The sequence below is a fragment of the Erpetoichthys calabaricus genome, chromosome 3 (assembly GCF_900747795.2).
Source record: "Erpetoichthys calabaricus chromosome 3, fErpCal1.3, whole genome shotgun sequence".
NCBI classification, from domain to species: domain Eukaryota; kingdom Metazoa; phylum Chordata; class Cladistia; order Polypteriformes; family Polypteridae; genus Erpetoichthys; species Erpetoichthys calabaricus.
The window spans coordinates 114,710,975-114,728,151 of record NC_041396.2 but is presented as its reverse complement, the minus strand read 5'-3'; the positions used below and the strand labels follow the sequence as shown (position 1 = coordinate 114,728,151).

The following is a 17,177-nucleotide window of genomic DNA, read 5'->3' as shown; positions in this document are numbered from 1 at the left end:
GTGTAAGCTAGGTTAAGAAGGGAAGTAATGATTAATGAGCAGCAATATGGTTTCATACTGGGAAAGAACACTACAGATGCGATGTTTGCTCTGTGGGTATTTATGGAGAATTACAAAGAAGAGCAGGAGGAGCTGCATTGTGTCTTTGTGGACTTAGAAAAAGCATAACAAAGGGTGCTAAGAGAGGAGTTGTGGTACTGTATGAGGAAGTCAAGTGTGGCAGAGAAGTATGTAAGAGTGGTACAGGATATATATACACGAGGGAAGTGTGACAATGGTGAGGGTCTGCATTAGGAGTGACGGATGCATTCAAGGTAGAGTGAGATTACATCAGAGATCAGCTCAGAGACCTTCTTATTTGCAATGGTGATGGACAGGATGACAGACAAGATTACACAGTAATCACAGTGTACTATGATATTTTTGGATGACACTGATTTGCAGTGAGAGCAGGGAAGCAGGTCGAAGAGACCATGGAATGGGGGAGAAATGCTCTAGAGAGGAGAGGAATGAAGGTCTGTAAACAGAATACATGTGTGTGAATGAGAAGTAGGTCAGAGGAGCAGAGTTGGCAAAAGTGGAGAAGTTTAAATACTTGGGATCAACGTACAGAGTAATGGGGGTGTGGAAAAGAGGTGAAGAACAGAGTGAAGGCAGGGTAGAGTGGGTGGAGAAGAGTGTCAGGAATGATTTGTGACAGATGGGTATCAACAAGAGTGAAAGAAGTGGTTTGCAAGATGGTATTGAGTCCAAAAAACAGGAGACCGAGCTGGAGGTGGCAGAGTTAAAGATGTTAAGATATGCATTAGGTATGACGAGGATGGACAGGATTAGAAATGAGTACATTTGAGGGTCAGTGCAGGTTGGACAGCTGAGAGACAAAAATCACAGAGGTGAGATTGCGTTGGTTTGGATATGTGCTGAGGAGAGATGCTAGGTATATTGGGAGAAGGATGTTAGGGATGGAGCTGCCAAGTAAAAGGAAAAGAGGAAGGCCGAAGAGAAGGTTTATGGATGTGGTGAGGGAGGACATGAATGTGGTGGTGTAAACAGAGCAAGATACTGAGGACAGGAAGATATGGAAAAAAATGATCTGCTGTGGCAACCCCTAACAGGAGAAACCAAAAGAAGAAGTAGTTTTTAATCAGTCTCGTGTACTACTTTTTATTTTGTTTTTAATGCAATAGAGATAGTGGTTTAATCCGTTCTTTCCAATTTAGGATTACAAATGTTTTACACTTTTGAAATTTACCTTTTTATGTAATTCAGCATCTTGCAACTTTTTCAGCAATGCTCATTCTTGAATTATTACAACATAAAGCCAAAAGAGAGCACTGTAAGGCAAGAGCCCAACTGGAAGGGTGCCTGTCAGCTGCAAGGCACACAAACAACAGGTTAATTCTGAATTGCCAAATAGCGTTATGCACATTAACATATTTTAGATTTACACACAAAACCACAGACAGATCCGCAAGTATACAAGGAAACAAAGTCCAAACACAGACAATGATATATTGAAGCCAATCTCTTGAAACTGTGAGGCATCATCCTCAGACTTTATATTTCTGCTTTGTAGAAATTATAACATCACCAAATAGCTATAAATAGGGAAACAAATGATAGTGATGTGGACCTCCAGCCCAAAAAAAAAAAAAAAAAAATATATATATATATATATTATATATATATATATATGTTACATGTCAATTTATCACTCCTCTCATCCCTATATATCTAATTTATTTTGTTTCAGTTTTCACAGTTATCATTAATTTCTATTTTAAAAGCTTGCTAAATTAAATAAAAAGCTGTGAAAGCAAGATGTGACTGAACTGAAACTGTCGAGGGATGACCACTCATCATTTCAATCCCATGCAAATTAATTTCTTCTGAATTATAATCATGTGTCATCACTTGTGATATCATTTCATTTCCACCAAGTCTATCAAGATCTATTAACATGGTAAACTTTTAATTCTAGTACTTTTACTTTGAAATAGGCCTACCATTTCAGGAGTGGCTGGAGTGTAGTACTTTCATTTAGAGAATTTGCCAAAAAAAAAAAATTCAGTGTCCTAAAACAATCCAAAAGCCGAAACTCTGACAGGAAGAGATTTGGCAGACCCAAAGTCACAACCCAATTGGAAGACAAGTTTTCAAGAGTCACCAGGTTACATGATAGAACCTCAAGAACAATAGCTTCAAGCACAGCTTAACTGTGGTAAAAAAAAAAAAAAAGCAAGTCTCAGTTTCTACTGTGAAGTGGGATGGTCTAGGGTTCTTGTGCTGGAGGCAGAGTTGGTGACTTCCATTCTGAATTTGAAAGGGTTACCACAGTTTGTTTTTTATATCAGTAAAAAGTGGCTACTTTGATAAACCAAAAATCTGAATAAAATTTTGTAGACATTTATTATTCTTTGACTTTATTTTTTTAATTAGCCATCATTTATTTGTTCTATTCCTTAATTTCATGAAACATTAAAGATATTAAACTGCATGCATTTCCATAAAAATTGGAAAAATTTAGGTATTTTGAAACTTTTGACCAGTAGTATATATACACAACGTGATAACGAGTGTAATTATCATTCCCCAACAGCTCAGAAACAACCAATTTAAAATAAGCACACACACAAAAATCAAAATTACTCTAGAAGACTCTTAATGTCAAGGATTTAATTTCTTACATCTCACAGCTTGCAGGTAAGTGCTATAATTAAATCTGGCAGCACTGTTTATAAGATGGAAGCAACATGAACAGAAGGTAAGAGGCAACAAACAAGATCTTAATAATTTTATTTTTCAGCAAATCCACGGTTGGGAGTTGACAAATATTTTTATTTTTTTAAATATAATAATGCTGAAAAATATATACTTTCTTTCAAGAAGAAAGGAAAGAAAGAAGGAAACAAAATAAATCAATTAGCCAATTCTATTAACAAGAATCAATAATGGTCCTAAAAATAACTTGGAGAATTACTACTGATTTGTGATTTCTATTCTGTAACATGACAATTATCATGACTTGAGTGTTGCACCACATGAAACTATTATTACAACTTTCAAACATGCACTAAAAACTTTTGGATTTATTGTAATCTCTCACCCTTTAATAGCTCTCTTCAGGTATAATCAAATGTAACAACAATGTGCTGTAAGCGCTTGGTGCCAAGTACAATCTGAACAGGGAGTGATGTATTACTTAAAATTAAGAAAACACACACACTATAATTAGGGTCTCCCATTTCACCACAGCACTGACAGCGATCTAACAGAGAAATGGGGTGTGCATGTTTATTCAAATGACGTTCACCTGCTAAAGAAATGTTAAAGGAGCAAAGGTCAGTGTAGCTCAAAAACAGATGAATATAGCAACTGATCCAGTAAGAAATCTATTCCTACCCCACCTTCATCTTATCTGCAACCTTATACAAAATGTCCAGTAACAAATGTAGTCCCCATCAGCTAGTGTGACATCCAAAAGATTTTATCAGTAGTTTAAATAAGACCATGGGCCATATAATCAAAGGTAGCAACTTCTGCATTATTTTTCTTCAACCACTTTGAGATTAATGATTTTTATTTTCTCAGTGGATTACAGCATTTATCTTAGAGCACAGTTTCTCAACCTTTGCAACTTTGGAGCCCAGTTTTCTCGCTTTAAGTTCATTGACGACCCACAAACAGAACCTGAATTGAACGTGATTAGAAGCATGGGGTAAGGGCGCGTCCTCTTGGTTAAACAAGTGTAGTAAGGAGTGGGAAAAAATACCGCGCCGCATTGTTGATCACTTCAGCCGACCAGAGATGTATCACATCACAACAAAGAGGGTAAAAAAAATTGCAAATTAACTGTTAAAAGACATGATTGAACAGAATGAAGTATGATTTTTTTTTCTGCAGCTGATGGAAATGCTGAATAGGATGGTGCTTTTGAGTGAGTAAAAGTAATTAGTAACTCGTTTTGTTTTTTTTGTTAATATACATCTACTCGAACCCCTGTATACTGAGGCAGTAGCAATGTTAGGCTTTGATATTAATGGAGAGTCAACATTTTTAGCAGTTTTTAGCTTTGAATAAATCAGCTTTTAATCTCCTTTTAAACATTATCAAATAGAGAGTTGTGCTGTACTCTCTTTCACACCAACACCACCATATGTAGCATTTTAAACAGTTCACAGCTCAAGAGAAAAAAAATATGTATACAGAAAAGTACTTAGTTGTACAGTATTTCTGATACATCTGATTAACCAATGGCAGTATAACAGAGGCCCACTGACTTCAAACATAACTCAGCTAGCTAGTGTGTATGTATCAAATTTACTCTGCAAGGAACTACTCAAAAACTAATTTATTTTTGGCAGTCCTTTATGATGTAGTCTTTACAAAAACTCTATTAACAGCTAATAAAAGCTCAATAGCACTAAACTTTGTATTATGGTTATTTTTTGCTTTCCATTATTATGCTTTACGTTTTTCTATTATAAGGTTAAACAGGACCTAAATTATACAAATAAACCAATTATATGTATTTAGATTAATTAACTCCTAAACATCTTGTAATGCTCTTGTCTAAATTAATTTTAAAAAAGCCTCATAATTCTAAGCCTAGTACCCAGTTTAACAAGAATTGTGATTTAGATGGAAAGAGTGCACTTCCTCATTCTCAGAGTCACTTTATTAATAGAATATAAATATACTAGACATTAAGCCTGTTACAATAACGGGCACTAGAATAGTAGTGCATAAACATTAGTAGGAACAGTCTATATTAAATGGCACAGGACCGTCCATTTTCTGTTACAGTAATACTGGCTTGTATGTGGCTGTAATATGCGTCACTGTATTGTGTGCCTTTAATTTTCTCTCACACTAATACGTCTCTCCAGCAAGTATTTTAATCTGTGCTGGCGTGCAGCTGATTATTGTATGTATGGCGTCTCCCCAACAATGGATTTTATGTGCGCGAAAATAAATCTACTTTTAAAAGTCTTCCTATTGTAATATCATGAAAATTCGTATACAGTAATCCCTCCTCCATTGCGGGGGTTGCGTTCCAGAGCCACCCGCGAAATAAGAAAATCCGCGAAGTAGAAACCATATGCTTATATGGTTATTTTTATATTGTCATGCTTGGGTCACAGATTTGTGCAGAAACACAGGAGGTTGTAGAGAGACAGGAACGTTATTCAAACACTGCAAACAAACATTTATCTCTTTTTCAAAAGTTTAAACTGTGCTCCATGACAAGACAGAGATGACAGTTCTGTGTCACAATTAAAAGAATGCAAACATATCTTCCTCTTCAAAGGAGTGCGTGTCTGGAGCACAGAATGTCACATAGATAGAGAAAACAATCTCTAGCAAACAAATCAATAGGGCTGTTTGCTTTTAAGTATGCGAAGCACCGCGGCACAAAGCTGTTGAAGGCGGCAGCTCAAACCCCCTCCGTCAGGAGCAGGGAGAGGGGGAGAGAGAGAGAGAGAGAGAGAGAGAGAGAGAGAGAGAGAGAGAGAGAGAGAGAGAGAGAGAGAGTTTGTTTTTCAGTCAAAAATCAATACGTGCCCTTCGAGCTTTTAAGTATGCGAAGCACTGTGCAGCATGTCGTTTCAGGAAGCAGCTGCACAAAAGATACCAACGTGAAGATAATCTTTCAGCATTTTTAGACGAGCGTCCGTATCGTCTAGGTGTGCGAACAGCCCCCCTGCTCAATCCCCATACGTCAGGATCAGAGAAAGTCTGCGCAAGAGAGAGATAGAGAAAAGTAAGCAATCTAGCTTCTCAGCCATCTGCCAATAGCGTCCCTTGTATGAAATGAACTGGGCAAACCAACTGAGGAAGCATGTACCAGAAATTAAAAGACCCATTGTCCGCAGAAATCCGCGAACCAGCAAAAAATCCGCGATATATATTTAAATATGCTTACATATAAAATCCGCGATGGAGTGAAGCCGCGAAAGGCGAAGCGCGATATAGCGAGGGATCACTGTATTTAGGAAAACACTTTACTGGGCCAAGTTTGTTAATCGCAAATCTGACATCCTCAGAGTGAACACTTGCACAACAACAAACACTAATCCCACCTCTTTGGGGAAGCTGGTCTCCGCGTCTCAGTACCCAATTGGATTTTTCGCATAAAAAAAAGCATATTGCATTTTCTAAATTACGATTTCATTCTCTTGCATATCAACAGAAGAGAAAGACCATACCTTGTTTTCACAGATAGTATGAATAAAAAGTTACAAAGAAATCAAGCTTGGTGGATGCTAACATGTATAAAAAGAAAACAACTTTAGATAAACTAAAAGTAAACTTTTTCAGCGAGGCTATAAACATACCTTTTTGCCATTTTGGTTAATCACTCCACATTATCGGAAATTATGCTTGCTGCCATAACACAGAAGTAAAGTGGAATGCCATTTTCCAGAACTGTTGATGCCCCTTGCCCCACACCTCTCGTCACGGACTGATCTTTTGATTATATTTAGTGTTGGTACGATTAAAGAGTGGTCTTGAATCAAAACAAAAAACACATGGAGATGCCGCCAAGAGAAATTTATAACACCTGCTTTGCTTTGCTTTTAGTTATGACATGCAATCTAGGGACAAGAATTCAAATGCAATAAATACGCTTTTGTATTGCATTTCAAAAATGACATGAAAACTGTTGTGAAAAACAACCCATCATTTGGTTGATATATTGTTAATTTTGACATGATGAAGCCATGCCAATTAAATGCAATCCAAACTATTAACTACATTGAAATGTAATCCATATGCAAATAGGGCACTTCATTTTGGCACAAATGATCTTTAAAGTATATACAACTAACCTTTTAATATATCTATACTAATAAAAGGCAAAGCCCTCACTGACTCACTCACTCACTTATCACTAATTGTCCAACTTCCCGTGTAGGTGGAAGGCTGAAATTTGGCAGGCTCATTCCTTACAGCTTACTTATGAAAGTTAGGCAGGTTTCATTTCGAAATTCTACGCGTAATGGTCATAACTGGAACCTCTTTTTTGTTCATATACTGTAATGGAGGAGGCGGAGTCACATATCGCGTCATCACGCCTCCTACGTAATCATGTGAACTGGAAACAAGGAAGAGATTTACAGCACGACTCAAACGCGGGAACGAAGGTAAATGACGTTAATTGTTGAGTGTCTTTTAATACTGTGCAAGCATACATATTAACACATGTGCAAATAAACGTGTGCATTTACGGGGTGATTTCTCAGGCTTAAAAGCTCGCCTTCAGTTGTATTGTATGCTTACAATACATATAGATGTGTTAATTGTTAACTAATAGTATGGGATGGTGTTTTTCGACTCGCGCCTTGATTTAAACGATTCCATGTCTTGGTGGGTTTGCGTAGCTTATTGTCAATATCTTTACACCTGTTTTTAAGACTTATTGACTGAAACTGGCTTTCACGAAAAAACTTAGGGCTTTGCTACAGGATACACCCTCCACAAGTTAAGGAAGTAAAAAATAAAGGTATATATTTCTGTTTTATTTAAACCTTTTAAGTTCGTATGCATAGCCCCATTTGGCTGTTTTAGTTTTTTTTTTCTTTCTTCAGTAATATTTAATCTCCTTAAAGAAAAACAACATATGCATTTTACTTTTTTTGTATCTCTTTAGTAATATTTTAGTGTAAAAGGATAACCAGTATTTAAACCTTTTATGTTACTTTATAAATTTATTTTACACAATGTTGAAAAATTAATAAGAAAGCTACATATTTTGGCAACTGCTGCTTTAATTTTCAATGAAATGAAAAAAGCTCTCCAAGAGAAAACCTCAATGAAGAAGAAACAGTTTGCACTATCTAAAAAGGAGAACCCTCATTTATAAAGGTTTGCTGCAGATGACTTAACTGAAAATAAATGAATAGTTCCTATGTGTATAATACATATTTATCTATTTGACTTATGCATTTATTCCAGCAACTTGCACATCTGAGGTACAATTTGTTACATTACTTTTGTTTTTTGCAGCACAGGCAGGTGAAGTGACTTCCTCAGGGTCACACAGTGGTGTCAGTACCAGGATTTGAACTGACAAGCTCCGGGTTTGCTGAAATATTACTGAAGAAAGAAAAAAAACGAAAACGGGCAAATGGGGCTATGCATACAAATGTCTATCCATCCATTATCCAACCCGCTATATCCTAAATACAGGAAGCAATCCCTGCCAACACAGGGCACAAGGCAGGAAACAAACCCCGGGCAAGGTGCCAGCCCACCGCAGGGCGCACACACACCACGGACAATTTAGAATCGCCAATGCACCTAACCTGCATGTCTTTGGACTGTGGGAGGAAACCGGACTACCCGGAGGAAACCCAGACAGACACGGGGAGAACATTCAAACTCCACGCAGGGAAGCGAACCCGGGTCTCCTAACTGGCACCTTTCACTGTGCCACCATACCGCCCGCATACAAACTTAAAAGGTTTAAATAAAACAGAAATATATACCTTTATTTTTACTTCCTTAACTTGTGGAGGGTGTATCCTGTAGCAAAGCCCTAACTTTTTTCATGAAAGCCCCTTTCAGTCAATAAGCCTTAAAAACAGGTGTAAAGCTAAACTTGCAGCACCGCTATTCAATTACACTTGCCTAACGTCTCTCCTAAGGGGAGATACTGTGGGATCTGGGCATCTGTCAAAGCACCAATCACAGGCCCGATTAGAAAGCGGGAAGCTGTGATTTGTCGTCTCCCTCCCATGTAACAATCACAGCCCGTGTTACAACGCACTATGTATGTATGTGTATATGTATATATGTGTGTGTATGTATGTATGTGTGTATATGTATGTGTATATATATGTTGATATGTGTGTATTATATATATATATATATATATATATATATATATATATATATATATATATATACACACACACACATATACACATCCACATATATATGTATATATATGTATATGTAGATATGTGTATAGATATGTGTATATATGTATATGTATATATATGTTTACATAACCTCTTTAACACATTACTTCTCCGCTGCGAAGCGCAGGTATTTTGCTAGTCATTAATAAACTCCACTATAACGGACAAACAGAAGCAAAGAACATAAAATACCTGCAGCCTACACACCTGTTACATACATATGTTATCAGATATGCACAAGTGAGTTAGCAATAAGGAGGTCTAACTCTATTCCAATCCAATTTGGTATTTTGCTTTATGGAATGTTATAGCACACATACATTCTTTGTTTCAAATAGAGATGTTGAACAAGGAATATGTACTACACAGAGAACTCTATATTGCAATTGTTAACATAAACCCATAAAGCAAACATATGTAAATTTGTTTAAAATTACATAGTTCATCAGTAATGGTTTCTAAACAGACAACCACAGTAAGTTTACATTTGAGCCCACTCCATTCATTTTTTATTTGATCTAATCATAAACACTTATCCATGAGTGATCACTTAATTACCCAAAATGATAACATTTACATATAACCATCTGAGGTATTATGAAGCAATCCGAAACACTGTGTAAAAAAAGTCTGCAACCATCAGCATCACAACTGTGTATCTAAAAGAAAAATGCAGGCAAGCAGAAACAGTCAAGTACCATATTTTCCAAAAGGCACATTCAAACAAAACTTTGGAAGAGAAACTGCAAAGCATTACAGCCAAATAAAAAACCTGCAATGATGTAGAAAAATACTTTTTGTAATACAAAATTGTCATAGTATTGACAAAGGACTAAACCAACACCTAATATACCTATAAAATAAAGTCCAACACAGTGAGAAATAGTACTGCAAAATTACTTAATCATTTATTACCTTGTAAAAGTGTATGTACCCAAAAAAGTATAATGTTTTAAGTTTAAATTGAGATCAGTCTTCTGCCACAATTGGGTTGTATATGTAATGTATATCATGAAGCTATAGTCTCCTAACTCCAAATAAAAGGAGTTACTCGGTTAAACGTATGAAAATAAAGACAGTGAAATTTTCATAAAAACTGATTATGTGTGAGTAAGGGGGACAGATAATGCAATAAAATGAAATGCCCACAAAGTCATGCAAAAATAGTTGCCAATGCTTAAATTGAGAAAACAACAAAAGTGGTTAGGGAGAGAAGTACTCTAAGTGTAATTAAAAATAAAAGGAAAAATGCTTTTAATGCCTAAACTGTAGTAATTACTGTGTGGTAATATTCAAGTTAAGAGGTGTTTACATGTTATACTATTTTTAGAATTATCATTTATATCTTGAAACATTGAAGGAGTTTTAGCTTAATAAATACTTTACAGGAAAAAAGGGATTATGTACAGATTTTGGTAAAAAGGAGGTACTTCATCTGACAACAAACTGATAAAAATCTCTCTCTATAGAAATGTATAAAAATGACGGTTGCACATGTTGTTCAATCTACTTGTGTGAAAACGTATTTGCAATGCCCTGAACTTCCTGCTAGTCTGGTAGTTATACTCGAAAATTATCATCTCAATAGTGAAACTTATAAACATCGTAAAACTGGAAAGCAGCTTGTATTTTCCGAGACAGTCTTAGCTTAATTACTGTATGTAGTGATTTCACAAAGGTTTCCAAATTCAAGGGTATATGTATACAAAACAGGAGATTCTTCTGCAACAAGAAAAGAATCCTATATGTAAGCAAGTTTTCCTCGAGTATATGAAATCAAAACTTTTTTTGAAATCATAACTTGCTCTTCTACTTGTCGCCTATTATTTAAAATAAATAAGTGTCGCTGAGAAATACTTGTCCAAAACGAATTTCTGCATTGACCAGTACTGTAGTTTAAACCTGTCATGTGTCAACGTTAACTACCAAATCATTACTGAATATGGGTTTCCTGGTGAAGACCTTGAAGACAACAATATACAGGCAAATTATCAGGCATGACAGTCGCATAATCGGACAAACAAATACGGTTTATGCATGTAAGCTCAAAGATTAAGATTTGAACACATTAGGAATCTTTTTTTATAGTACAGGCCACGACTCTCCTGTGTGTCTGTTACTTATGTGTTGTTATTTTGTGACGCCTTTCCCCCGTCAGCATGGGGGGAAAAAAGTTTTAGCTTACTATCTGCCATTTTTAATACGGGAGTTAACGCAGAGGAATGTAACAATTCGAAATGCTAGTGGGTGTACTACTTGAAACAACTGAAAGAGCAAGAGCGAAACTGTGAATTAGTATACTGTACTTGGAAAAAATGAAGCTCCAGAATAAACGTGTAAACCTTGCTTCTAGAAGAGAACTTTAGTATTCTCTAGTCACGTTTCTTCTGAGCATGACTAAAACAAACGTTAAAGCACATTTAAGCAAGCACATGAATGCACGCTTAGAGTGACATATATGATTAAAAAGAATGCCGTGTCTATCAAGCGTCCAGAGGCAAGATACTGTGACGACAGACCGCGTAGGTGACACGACCGTCACCTGTGCACTTGCCAGACATGACAACGCCGTCCAGAAAAAAGAAATCATTTACCTTTGAAGAATTTAAGAGCCAGGCTATACAGCTCTGGCAAAGGAAAGCCCCATTTCCTTTCCATGGTTTTAGATGTCTCGCCCTCCCCATCTCCTTCTAGCTGGTTCTGGACTTCTTTTCCGAGATCAACATGTGACTCTCTCGGTCGCTGGTTGTGTTCTTCCTCGCCCTCTGGATCAGGACTAAGCGTTAGTCCGTCTATAGAGACCTCTAGTCGACTGGAGTTACTACTGTTTGGTTCAGAGCTGTGCAACTCCATCGCCATGATGTTTAGTGTCTCTGCCGGAGCAGCAGCCACGTACCAACTTCCGTTTCATTGCTCGCCGGAACTTCCGGGATCACTGACGGTTGTAGAAGGTGGGCTTGGCACACCGGTGGTATGGTTGAGGGGATGGGAGGGACGAGGCCGGAGCGGGCTTGTTATCAGATATTATGTCCGGGATCGCTTTTTACATCCGCGTCGTTGGAACCTGCATTTCCGCATGCAAAGATACCGAGGTCTCAGTTTGTTTTCTTTTTTGTTATTTTTTAAAAAAATGCATTATGCTATGTGTGATATTTGTTTACTTAAGTAAACCTAATTACATTTATACAACAATAGTACATTCTTGAGCAATATAGTACTCCGTCAGTACTGGCCGCAACTGCCACTGCTAACGCACTTTTTCTATCTGTCCATCCATTTCCAAACGGACTTGCATAGAGCAAGGTCGCATATTGTATGTAGTTTGTTCCTGCTTTAGTACTCTACTGCCATCTACATGATTGGCGTACTTATTTAATCATCCCAACAGTACATATTTGTATTTGTAAATGATTTTTCTGTGTAAGACGTTGAGTTATGTACCCTTTCATGCTAATATCTGTAGCAATACCACCGCGTCACTCCCTTCTTGCCTTTAAGCCATAGAACGAAATGAAGCTAAACCATCATTTTAACAGGAATTCTTTTTTTTTTTTTTTTGGACATACTGTAAACACAGACTGGCGTCCTAGGCGTGATTTAGGAGCGAATAAATAAGAAACGAGCAACTCAAAAGAAGTTATAAATTACACGGGTTAAAAATGCCCTTCACAATAAGAGTAATTTTAGAAACTGCCATTTAAAATGTTTTATGTTTGAATTATTGCTTATCACAAAATATTGATTTTATTGTAGGTATTTGTGTGGTTTTTGATTGATTGATTGATTGATAGATAAGATACTTTATTCATTCCTTCAGGGAAGTTTTGGTTAATGCTGCTGCTTCACTGCTCCGTAGACATCATATGCACAGTATTGGCACATTCTCTCATTGTGGTGTTCTCCAAAATTGATAACAAATGGGCATGCTTGGTTAATTGGCAATGCTCATCTCGGCTAATGGGAGAGAGTGTATGACATGACAGTGCCCTCCCTTGGACTTTCTCTATAATATTGGTTCCTGTCTTGTACAAGACGTTGTTGGGATGGGTTCTGTTTCCCTACAACTTTGCAGTAGAAAAACTGGGTTTAAAATCGGATTGTTTATGATCACTTCTATCTTATTTCTGTGTGTGTGTGGCCTTGTTTGATTGTTATTTTTTTTCAGTATAACACAGTGGTTAGTACTACTACATCATCAATCTAGATTCCTGGGTTCACATCATCCTTTTTCCCCTGAAAGAATTTTCTCATTGTATTTTAGTTGCTTTATAAAAGGAGAGTTTAGTAATGCTTGTGGTTGACAGGTACTCGATAACATGCCCATGATCTGCTTCTTGAAACTGAGAGGGTGTGGTGGATATTTGCTGACTGGCTGACCAACCACAAGTGTTACCTGGTAGGGGACCACCAACATAATCAGATTGCGATTCAGACATATGGATATAATACTCCGATATACACCCTATCACGTAAGCCAGGGGTTCTATGGTCCTGGAGGGCTTCAGGTTTTTGCTCCAACCCAATTGCTTAATAAGAAGCACTTATTGCTCAAGTAACACTTCTGCTTCACTTTAGTTGTCTCGGTCGTTAAGATTTTGAACCCTTGTTGATTATTTTAGTCTTAAGCAGCTGTGTTCTTGGTTTTTAATTGCTCCTAAAAAGCAATAATTTGCAAAAGACAAAAGAGACCAGCATTTCTCCATTTAGCTTGTTACCATTTACACCTGTGTGTATTTATCATGCATTATTGGCTTTACTTTAATACTTGGAAGGAAAGTGAAGGACTGAGAATTACTCATCTATTTTAGTCTTCAAATTATTTGGATGGTATCCTTATGGGAAGAAAATCTAGGATATGAGAATTACCTGACATAGCAGAGTTAAAGCACTAACTGGCCATGAAATTAAATTATTGGCAAGAATTGCTTTCTAATTAAGCAACCAGGTTAGAACAAAAACCAGCAGCTACTGCGGCCCTCCAGGACTGTGATTGAGGACCCCTGACGTAAGCGAACCAGCCACCGTGGCGTAATGTGTTAGGCATCGCCTAAGGCGATGATGTCCAAGGTTCGATCACCGCAAGGGGAAGCAAATATGTGTACACCTGAGGAACCTAAATTAGGACAATACATGCATTGTGAATTCTTTGTATTATTTGACAGATATTCTATAACACACACACACATATGAGAAAATACTAAAGGTTATTGATTTTCTGATATACATTCAGTAAAATGGTTAAAGGTTTTGCTGTAGATCCTGATGTTACACAGTTAAAATGCTGTGTCCTTACACTACACAGGCAATGTTTTATAACTCTAAACTTCTTTTCTTTTGGAAATGACCTTTAACATTTTTCTTTTTAAGGCCTTTCACTATCTCCATATGTTGTTTAGTCAAGAGAGTTGCAAGCGTTATGACTCAGGACAGAAAGGTAAGGCAAGGGATAGAAAGAAAGGGTGGGAGTTCAAGACAGGCCAAAAAAGTACAGCTCAGCAAGCCACTGTGTAATGGTCGGCACTACAAGGGACTGGTAGTCACAGCAGGTGTCCCAGAGTAATTTCTATATGGACATGTTATAGCATGTTTGACCATAGAAGAACCACCAAGGGCCCATGAAGAACAGCATATGGTCCCTTGCAAAAAAAACCTGCACCCTGTTATGCTTTTAAATATGACAGTCAGGAGGTTTTTAATTTTTATATAGGAAATTAGATGCCAAGAACCACTGCCTGACTGGGAAGAGTAGGACCAATTTGCAGTGCTGAAAATGGTTACAAGACCTGTGTTTTAAGGATTCTTAATGACACTAAACAGATTTCTTCCATTTTACAGATGGATCCTTTCAAAAATAACTTTTTTCCTAATTTATTTAAGATTTCCTCCTATCAATCTACCAAATGTATGCACATTTATTGTAGGCAGCTCACTTCACAAAACAGAACCACTTTCCCCACCAGACATTTTCTGTTGTTGCTATTTTTAGAGAAAAATGGATGAAAGCAAGTTAGCTCATTTTTAGGTTTGGATCACTCATTTTCCAGCACAAAACTACCAACTAACTTTTCAATTATCCCCAAAGGGCAGCTTTTCTCATCTTTTACTCCGTTCTTTTTCACATGCTTTGTTACTTGCTTCTTTTGTAGTTAATTTTTTAAGTCATGTTTGCCTTTTATATTTTTGTTTATATGCAGCTTAGGATAAAGGGAGCATAAGGTAGGGGGGTTAATAAAAGTAGGACCTAACGTTTGTACTTTGATATCGGAAATTCCCACATTAATAACAGTATAGATAAGCAGTTGCCAGAGTGTGCAGGCATTCTGGTAGTCTGTATTTATGAGAAGAACCTGTATTTGCAGCAAGACTGGTCAAAGTTGATCTGACTCCCAGGAATATTATTAGAGAAACTCGTATGCAATTTATAGTATTGAATCATTTGCTAGAGTAGACTGTACCTCAGAAATATCCCAAAGTAACTGCTCTAAGGGCATTAGTCTATAAGTGAAGCTTTGGAGATAAGCCAGAGAATAAAAAAATCTTCCCATATCATCAGAGGGCAGGACATAGCATTCTTAAGAGTAATCCTATATCATATATGAAAGAGCAGCTGTAGATGCAGTGGTTCTGGGATCTGCCCCTAAAACAGTTTCCAAATGGAGTTTAAAAAATAGATCCTGCTAGTTGCTAGTGTGTCCAGATAGTTAGGAGAATCTTAGAGATGTAAGTTGACAGTGTTTTGTGTTTACTTGGGCAGAGTTGCTTGCTGGTGTGGGTTTATAGACTATCCACCCCACATAAAAGAAAAGGAAAAAATGCTTAGCAAGACCTTGTTAAACACGTTTTGTTTATTATTTGTTTGTTTGCATTCTCCCATTGTTTATCCCTTCCCTGTGTTTATTATGTAGCAACTGTGTTACCTGGCATTGTTATGGTATTATTTTAACTTTACTTTAAAGTGAGAACAATTTATTGTGCTTAGGCTCAATTTGTTATGAGACTGGATTCAGCTGTGAACATATTACTGCTAAAGTGATTAGAAGAGAACAGATTGCAAGTTGCAATTGCTTTGTAATGATGAGAGATTACATATGTAGCCCCAAAATTTTAATAACACTGGAGACAATAAGGTCCTGCCATCAAGGTCCCATGATGTGGAGCCATAACAAAAAAGAGAGAGAAATTTTTGCATAAAGAAGAAGTTACGTGAGATGAGCAAGAATCAAACTCATACCAACTGGTTTGAAGGCAAGTGCTCTATTACACCAACATTATATCTTGCCTAGCACAGTTTCTTTGTCAGCAGAACATACTGTAGAATTTCATGATACTCAGGAGAGGGCATTAAGATGCCATATATTATAAATATATAATATTTAATATATTATAAATTGGATTGTCTTTGAGTTATCCTGCAAATGTCATGAAAGTCTGTGCAACCGTTTTTGCATGATGTTGAAACACACATTCGTACAAGCAAACACTAACTGCTCTTTATATAGATAATAAACCAGTTGTTTTTGATAAAAAAACATTTCTGAGCAGTTTCATTTTTAGCATGAATGTCACACAGAGAGGTGTTACCATATACACCGGAATAATTGAAGAATGTGATTCCTGATCCATCAGGTAGGACCGAGGTATCCCTCAAATCAATCCCGATTACCCTGCAATAGTTCCTCCTTTCCTACTGTTAAGCCCTTGAAATCTGTTAAAAAGAGCAACAGCATAGAACATCCTACTTTTAAAGTTTTTCTGTCCTTACTTGTCTGACTTTTTCCTCTCACTCGTTCTTGCTCTCTTTCTCTCTCATTCTTACTGTTTCTTTTTTTCTGTGACTGACTCACAGTTATTTAGCAATACTCTGTGTCTTTATTCTTGGCTCCTACTCTGCTCAAGACAAAAAGGCTCCTTTTATTTGCTGTCTGATTTCATCTTTGAGCAATCAGATTGGTGAAATTTGAGTAGGGTGGAGAATAGTAGAGTTACTTGTTTGCTTAAGTAACGGGAGCCTGTTTTTGTATTACTTTGCACTGGGAAGAAGACAAAGCTATACAAAATAGTGCATTTATTATAAAACATATCCATCCATCCATCCATTGTCTCCCGCTTATCCGAGGTCGGGTCGCGGGGGCAGCAGCTCGAGCAGAGATGCCCAGACTTCCCTCTCCCCGGCCACTTCTTCTAGCTCTTCCGGGAGAATCCCAAGGCGTTCCCAGGCCAGTCGAGAGACATAGTCCCTCCAGCGTGTCC

General features: G+C 37.1%; 1 protein-coding gene across 1 annotated transcript in view; it reads right to left on the bottom strand.

Annotated features, from left to right (window-relative positions):
- The window catches only part of acbd3 (acyl-Coenzyme A binding domain containing 3), a 62,626-nt gene extending 50,743 nt beyond the window's left edge, over positions 1-11,883 (bottom strand). Inside the window, exon 1 of the mRNA XM_028797292.2 lies at positions 11,522-11,883. Within this exon, the coding sequence (XP_028653125.1) occupies positions 11,522-11,786 (265 nt within the window). The 5' untranslated portion in view covers positions 11,787-11,883. The remainder of the gene's footprint in view (positions 1-11,521) is intronic.
- Between the last annotated feature and the right edge of the window lie 5,294 nt (positions 11,884-17,177).